The 7,937-nt window shown below is 37.8% G+C and overlaps 1 protein-coding gene across 2 annotated transcripts; it reads left to right on the top strand.

Moving 5' to 3' along the window:
- The first annotated feature begins 425 nt into the window (after nucleotides 1-425).
- On the top strand, nucleotides 426-7,804 carry spab (space blanket). Of its 2 annotated transcripts, none has more exons than XM_018103555.3 (6): nucleotides 426-549; nucleotides 4,060-4,466; nucleotides 5,534-5,678; nucleotides 5,747-5,957; nucleotides 6,809-6,911; nucleotides 6,972-7,804. In XM_018103555.3, exons 2-6 carry the CDS (start codon nucleotides 4,137-4,139, stop codon nucleotides 7,005-7,007), a joined length of 825 nt encoding a protein of 274 aa, XP_017959044.1. In that variant the 5' UTR covers nucleotides 426-549; nucleotides 4,060-4,136; the 3' UTR covers nucleotides 7,008-7,804. The 2 variants fall into 2 exon arrangements, with proteins under 2 accessions (XP_017959044.1, XP_017959045.1); XM_018103556.3 differs by having other exon boundaries at nucleotides 517-562.
- The last annotated feature ends 133 nt before the right edge of the window (nucleotides 7,805-7,937 follow it).

Below are 7,937 nucleotides of genomic sequence, written 5' to 3'. Positions count from 1 at the left end.
GAGTATTAAAGAGATAATAAATAACTCTAAATGTACAGCAAATACATAGAAAGGGAATCAATTTATTAGCATTTCCGCTTTCTAGCGACATCAAGTTCCACTCTATAATCAAATTTCCCTCTTTCAGACCAACTCAAGTCTTTCTAGAGTATTGAACATTTTACTTTGGCCGTATTTAAGCATAGTCGAAGAAATGACAGCCCGCAGTGATTTCTTGTCAGTTGACAACAATATTTGGCAGGCTTATCAAATATTTGGGCAGGCAACAAGCTGGAGGCAGCCAGAGGATGAGCTTGCTCCAGCTGCTGGCTGTGACGTCATTGGGACAAGGCAGAAAGGCTAGGTACATAAATGAATGTAGCCTTTCATTGATTCCATAGGCATCACACACACACACACGCACACAGTGAAAGCTTGCTTTGTGCTTTTAATTCATAAAAATGTTCGCAGAGCTGGCGAAAAAGCTTGCGGCAAAAGCTTTGCTCCGCCTTGTAGCAGCCAGCCGACAGGTGTTGGCCGACAGTCGCTGAAAGGACACACAAGCAGCAGGTACATTTAGCTAGTAAACTAAGTGAGCATGTGTGTGGGCGGCTGAGTGTCTCTGTGTGTGTGTGCTGTGTACTTGTGGGTGTGAGTGTTTGTTGTGTTTGCTATTTGAAATTAAGTGCGAAGTGCGAAGTGTCTGAAATTGTTGCATTTGGAGGCTGCATAAATAATTATAAATTATGAAAGTTTGTGTAATAAAGTATCTCTATATATATGTATATATGTGTGCATGCGTGTGTGTGTGCAGGTGCGTGTTATTAATGCGTTGACATAATTAACTTTGTCAACTTTGTCAAAACTCGCCTAACAATAATCAACTTGACAGCATATTTCTTGACGACATGTGTGGGCGTGTCAAACACACACACACACACACACCTGTGCTAAGCCCTAATGAGCATTTGCCGTTTATTTTGCTTACGTTCAGTTAAGTAAATCATCAAATTTGTCCATTTCACTTTGGCTTTTATGTCTTTTTCCGCTGACTGTAAATACCCATATATATTTCCTCATTCCCTCTCTCCCTCTCTCTCCCTCTCTCTCTGCCTTTTTGTTGTCCAATAAAATAACTTGTTGTCAACCGTCTGTCAAAAGTTTGTATTTCTCGCCCAACTCTTGACTGCATGTAAATAGAGAATGCAACTTTTAGTTGTCAGAACTCCCGGACATTTCTATAACTGCAGAGAAAAGGAATGGAAATAGTTAGACTATGTGAGATAAGTTAAAGCTGAGCTAGGCTTGGACTAAGTTTTGAATGAAAGGCAATGCCTTGGCTAGATTTAATTAAAAGATTTGCTTGATTTGTATTATGTTGAAATATTTGTGATTGAAGCTAAGATGAAACTCAGATACAAAACATTTACTAATTAGAAAAGTTTAGGCTTTATGAAATACAATACGCCTAATGAATGTTAAATAAAGTTGAAATTTTGTTGATATGAAGTTGGTAAATTGGGTAATTGTACAAATTGAAACCATATTCTATTCTTTTGAGATTTATAAACTGGAAATACGAAATTACTAGCCACGTTAATATTATTTGTCACTTAAAGCATACATTATTCTGTGTCTCTCTCTCTCTCTCTTTCTCTCCCTCTGTTTGTAAACTACATCTATTTCATTCATGTTACTTTTATATCTAAGAGAAATATAAGTTGGTTCAATCTTTTCTTTAATATTCCTAAAATAACTCAATTGAGATACTTAAGCACTTCTGAACCTCTTCCTTGAATTTCAACAGAAGTGAAATGCCCATTCTAAATAACCCTACTTAACTCACTCATAAATATGAAACATTGAATATTACATTTATACTCTAATTTCGTAACTAAAGGACAGTCTGCTCTAATAGCCAAGTAACTGACTTGGCTTTGATGTGGAAATAGAATTTCGTACAGATTTAATTATGAAATGTTTAACAAATTGTATTTTAATGAGTACCGCAGCTCTCTATCTCCCTCCCTCTCTCTATATCTTTGTTGAGTTATTATACAATTCTGCAGCTGCCAAAAAGTTGTTACTCGAAACTTTTCTCTCTTTTTTTGGGGGTTGCTAAAAGCAACTAGAGGTAAGCAATAAGAAAGGTAATTAGCTCGAAAAAAAGAAAAGGTTTGCTTTTCTTTTGGCTTTGGTCGGGTCTTTGGGACAGCTCTATTAATGAAATTGATTTGAGGCGTTACCCGGGTCAACATGTGCAGCCAACCCGATGTTAAATGTATTTGACTTGTGTCGTGGGCAGCTCATGACGTACCTTGACGTAGCTATGTATATTTATAAAGTAACTAAGACTCTGCTGGCCACACCCACAGTCCTTGAGAGCTGCCTCCACTGATGATGGCCAAGCGAAATGGAAGGCGAGTGCGCACAGCTATAATCATTTGCCTAAGCGAGTCTCTAGGGATCCATATTAGTGCAACATGTGGAAGAGAGAGCACGCCATGGATGCGATATATTGTATTTAATAGTAGTTGCATGCAAGCCAGCAACATCTCTGCCCCACGAAGTATGCAACACTTTTATTCTATGCAGCAAAGTTGACTAATTTCATTTAGTTACAAGAGTTGAAGCTGATGCGGGGTGGCTGAGTGTGTGTGAGAGAAAGAGAGAGGGAGGGGGAGTGAGAGTGAGAGGGGAGGAGGAGTATATATAGAGCATAAAGTACATTTCGTTCTGCTCTATTGGGAACTCTTATTAGCATTTACCTTGAAGTGAAAAGTTCTAAATGAAATTGCAATTAAATGTGTTTAAAATTAAAAAAAAAAAAAAATTAAAAAAAAAATAATTAAAAAAAATTAAATTATATATATTATATATTCTTGTAAATATTTTAAATATTTGTGACACGTAATACAAGTTAGCCGGCTTGCCCAAATGGGCAGCTCTCATAGGGGTTATTGGAAAACCTCGTATGGCTTCAATAAACAATTTTATATTATATCATAAAAAAAAAAATACAAAAAATATATATATGCATACTTCAAGGTATATATAAATATTATTTTTAGCTTTATAGCTCCCTCAATCTAAAAGCCTTCAGTATAAGCAAATTCTATACTAAGAAATATTCAGAAATTGTATATATATCTCCTCAATTTATGCCAGCACAGATCCAAGGGGTATCTGCTAGTTCTGAATGGCCAATTTACAGCAGCTCAACTTGTTGCGACAGAAAAATATGCTCGCCCTTATATACGCCCGTGTTTCTATGCCCTCTGGCAGTACAAGAAAGTTTTTTATGAATCATAAAATATGTCAAGCAAATTGTCCTTATCTTTGGCCAATGAAAAACTTCACTTTGAAGGTCAGTTGAAGAACAGCTGCAAACACTCGCCGGCCAAACGAAATGTACAGGGTATGCAGCTTCATCTGCGAGCTAACCTTATTAATAGCACAGCTAACAACAATGACTAATTAACCCTTGGCCAATAAACGTGAGACGTCTATATATATATATATTTATATACATGTAATTATATATTTATCCAGGCCTTTCTATCCAATTACCTGTTTTATTATTATATTTTCTATAAATAAAATACAACTAAAGCTAAAAGGCTCAACGCCAATGAATAGTGAGCAAACATTTGCACAGCACATATATCTTCATATGAGCCGGGCTAAATGTGGATATACATAAATGTATATATATGTATGTATGTATATATCTAACTGCCATCCGGCGCAATAAAAAGCGCTAAGTGAGTAGGAGACGCATAAATTAAGTCAGTGCCGGTAATAACACTAAAAGCAAACCTAACTCATGCACACACTAATACACACACACACACATACACACACACATTCACATGCCGCTTTACACACACGCATAACACATTTTAATGAGCTGGGCCGGAATACAGCCTGCTGCTGACTTTTTTTGCTCTTGCCCTGGGCCCAAACGCTTAAATTCCGGCTAAAAGCGTTGGCAAGTGCCTGTTAGCCAAATCTTGTTTAGTTCTATTTTAATTAAGGCCACAATTTGGTTTGGGCTCACAACATTTGCACAATTTTCAGACAGCATTTTCCAGCCTCTGGCAATGTGGTACTAGAGCGAAGAGCACACACAGAGCGAGAGAGAGCGAGAGAGCGACATGAGACGCATACCGATGCAGCTGTTGCTGCTCGGCCTGCTGGCCATGCAGCTGGGTGCCCATGCAACCTCAATGCCGAGCAACTCCTGGCTGCGTGCGTCGCCGTTTGAGCGAAATTCACGCAATTTGCTGCACCGCCATGCAGCACCGCCGCCAGTCGATGTGGGCGGCAACTTTGATATGTTTGCCAACAATGCGGGCTACAATAACGAATATGCTCAGCTAATTGCCATGGAACAACAACAACAGCAGCAGCAACAACAGCAGCAGCAGCAACGGGAGGAGCAGCAGCAGGAGCAGGAGCAGCAGCAAAAGCAAACGGAACAACAGGTGAGCACAAAGTTTTTATAGGCAATATACAGACGGTAGTCCCAACGGCGACTGGCTAATTAAAATGATTGAAATTGACGCTCATGCACAGTGGAGCCAAACTATAACGGAAACTTAACTAGTTTTTGCATTTCAGTGAGTTGCATTTAGTGGCTTTGTTTAATGAGAAAAGTTAAGTTAAGAAAAGGGAATTTATTTAAGATGCTGAAGAGATCTAAAATATAATTGAATACATTTGAAGAGGTTATATTTTTGCTTAATGAGCAGAGTTCAAGGGGGGGAATAGGGAATTTGCACAGGTAATATTCTATATATACTGAAAGGCAAAGAAGAAAAATTAAACTGGAAGAAAGAAAACTTGTTCGGAAAAAGTTCTATGCTGTATAATTCATGGATAATACTAATTTATCTCAATTAAAGTTAGTTTATTATTGCAACATTCAACACTCTCTCTATATATTTTGATTTTGTAAATTTAATGTCAATCCAATTATTTCCAAAAACATAATCGAGCGACTGCACAATATCCAATTATAATTGAAAGTCTAAGCTCACTCCATACGCTCCTATGATATTCAATATGCAATGTAAGGCATGGAAATTGCTTTATAAAATTATTATATAAATTGAAAAGCTGAGCTCATAAGCCAGACACGAACGAAACCGCAAAAGCCAGCTGCATCACTCATACGCAGCGTGTGCGCGCCCACACAATAAAAATTGAAGCAGGCAGCAGCAGCAGCAGCCGCCTGGATGGAACATAAATTGAAACGACTTGCAGTGGTTGTTAATTAATTTAAGCTGCCTACAGCTGTGAAGCAAGTGGCATGTGGCATGTGGCACGTGGCATTTGGTAGTTGTTGTTTGGCTGCGTTTGAAAGTGCAAAGTTCAAATGCAATGCTGAAATATAATCAAATAGTGCTTATAGAATACAGTTAATCAGCAATCTGCAGCGAGCCATGAAATATGTATAGAAATGTGGCGCGAGCGCAGTTAATAATGTAATAAAACACGCATACGCCCCATTGTGCGCGGTACGATACGATAATATTTCCTATAATTGAAGCCACTGTCGGCCGCACTGCGCCAGCCGCAAACGGAGGTCTATGGCATTGTGGAGCCACTGATTGAGGATACGCCCTGCGCCAATCGCGCCTGCCTGATAAACGACGATTGCTGCCCCACCGGGGTCTGCGTTCACACATACGGCGGTAAGTGGAGCGGACGCATTTCAAGCCACGCATCTACAATAATTGCAAATCTGTTCTGTTTGTGGCAGAGGGCAAATGCGTTTATGTGTTTGGGCGACAGCGTGATCTCTGCCAGCGGCACGCCGACTGTCAGCCAGGCAGTGCCTGCATGCTGGCACCCCAGGAGGGCATCTGGCGCTGCGAAACGGAGGCGCCACTGCTCACGGATGTGTTCCATGTGCGACCCAAGCAGCCGCTGGGCAGCGACTGCACCAGCACCAGTGATTGTCAAGTGGTCAAGTAAGTGTTGACAGCTCTCTCTCTCTCTCTCTCTCTCTATACCCTGTAAACAAAGTGTCTGAGAGCATTACTGTAGAGCAAATATGTTTAAATATTGAATGAAAACATCACCTCAAGAAAGAACTAGATATAAAATCCGTTTCATCTCTCATATCTTTCTCATTTCAATTTAGTTCTTGATTTAGCCAACTGTTTGTCAAGTTTGTCAGCTAGTTTTTGACCTTTTCACTGTTTTTTTGCGCCTTATCAATCTAAAGCCCTTCGATAAGTCTAGGGAGTCTTTCTTCATACTTAATAATAATTAGACAGATGTCAATCGACAGCATTAAATTCATTAATACGAGTTACTTTAACTAATAAAACCATTTAGTTCTCCTCTCTTACTCTTCTCATCCAACTTTCTGCCTAATGTGTATCAACTCAAGACCCAGCAGAATCTCCCATTGTCCTTGGTCGTACTTAAATTTATTTTTCCTTCTCTCCTTGCATACCTCCTCCGACGATCTTCTTCATTGTCAATGTCTCACGATCTGGAGAGCCCTCATCTCTATTCTCAATATATCTCTACCCAATGTTTATCTCTCTCTCTCTCTCTCTCTCTCTCTCTTTCTCTCTCTCTCGTTTTTTCTCTGTGCATACATTTCTATGTCGAGTTGTTAAGCTGAATGTCAATTTGCTGTCAATTACGTTCATCAATCATGCTTACAGTACTTCCATCTTTTCCATTCTAAATTTACCCTCTTAGTCAACAAAGATTCCTCTATCGAACACGCTAGCCCACAAATCATTAAATATTAATCACGTATACAGGGTATTTGCTAGTAAATCATTTGCATTCCCTATTCGTTTAGCGGCATGTGTTGCCAGCATCAGCGTTTGCATCATCGTGGAGCCACTAAGCTGAGCTGCGGCTACTTTCGCGATGCCTTCGACTGCGTCGATGTGGGCCAAGAGGTAAGCAGTCCATCAAAACCCTTGAATACCCTGTAAATACACATACCTTATGTCCAACAGCACATGGCTAGCGTCTTTCACCAGCGTCGCAATTGAGCAGCAGACAAATCTAACAAATATATATATTTTACTGGAGACAACCTAAAGGCAACGTTTAAAGAATATATATTAAACAAAATTAAATTCTAAAATTAAAAAAATAAAAAAATAATTAATGAAAAATACATATCAAATGTTTAACAAATGCATATCACTCTCGTTGTTTAAAACAAAATATTTGAAAGTAATTAACACACTTATAATAATCAATTAATATTTGGAATGTGTTTTACGTAGAAATTTAATAATATTTATTCCCAACAAAAAGTTTTGAAACATAAAATACATAATATATATACATATTAATATAATACTGACTGAGGCATTCAATGTTATTACAGCAAGTATTAAATCAACCAAGAAAAAAATGTTTATTCCAAACTCTTAGTGTGCATATAAATAAATGAAATCGATTATTCAAATAATAAATATACTAATTTTAATAATAATAATAATGACAACAAATACGTAGCCATGACCGCAACGGGAACTGTATGTATCTTGTGTGTGTTTTATTTGTTCTCGCACTTTGCGTTATTTTTTTATTCGCATCAAGTCAAGTCTAACGAGATATACATACATATGTAAACCCATAAATATACATATATATCTGTATTTAATATTAAACCTATGTAAATGTATTTCACATAACAAACAACCAATTGCAAAATGTTAATGAGGAAACACAACAAAGTCAACAAATTGAATAAACAGCAACCAAATTTGAGGCACGCAAAAAAGTGCGAAGGGTGCAAAGCCCACAAAACCAAAAAAATGAAAATGTGGAAAATTAATTTTAATTATTCATATTTAAATATAGTCGGGGCTATTTTGGGAGCATTTTTTAATAGCAAATGTTGGCTGAAAAATTTTACCGAATTTTACAACTTCCTGAATTACTTGAACGAGTGAAAAGATTGTTACTAA

The sequence above is a fragment of the Drosophila navojoa genome, chromosome 5 (assembly GCF_054131105.1).
Source record: "Drosophila navojoa isolate 15081-1374.11 chromosome 5, UAZ_NAV_1.0, whole genome shotgun sequence".
Lineage (NCBI taxonomy): Eukaryota > Metazoa > Arthropoda > Insecta > Diptera > Drosophilidae > Drosophila > Drosophila navojoa.
The sequence above is the reverse complement of the archived record's forward strand: the minus strand, read 5'-3'. Positions and strand labels throughout refer to the sequence as shown.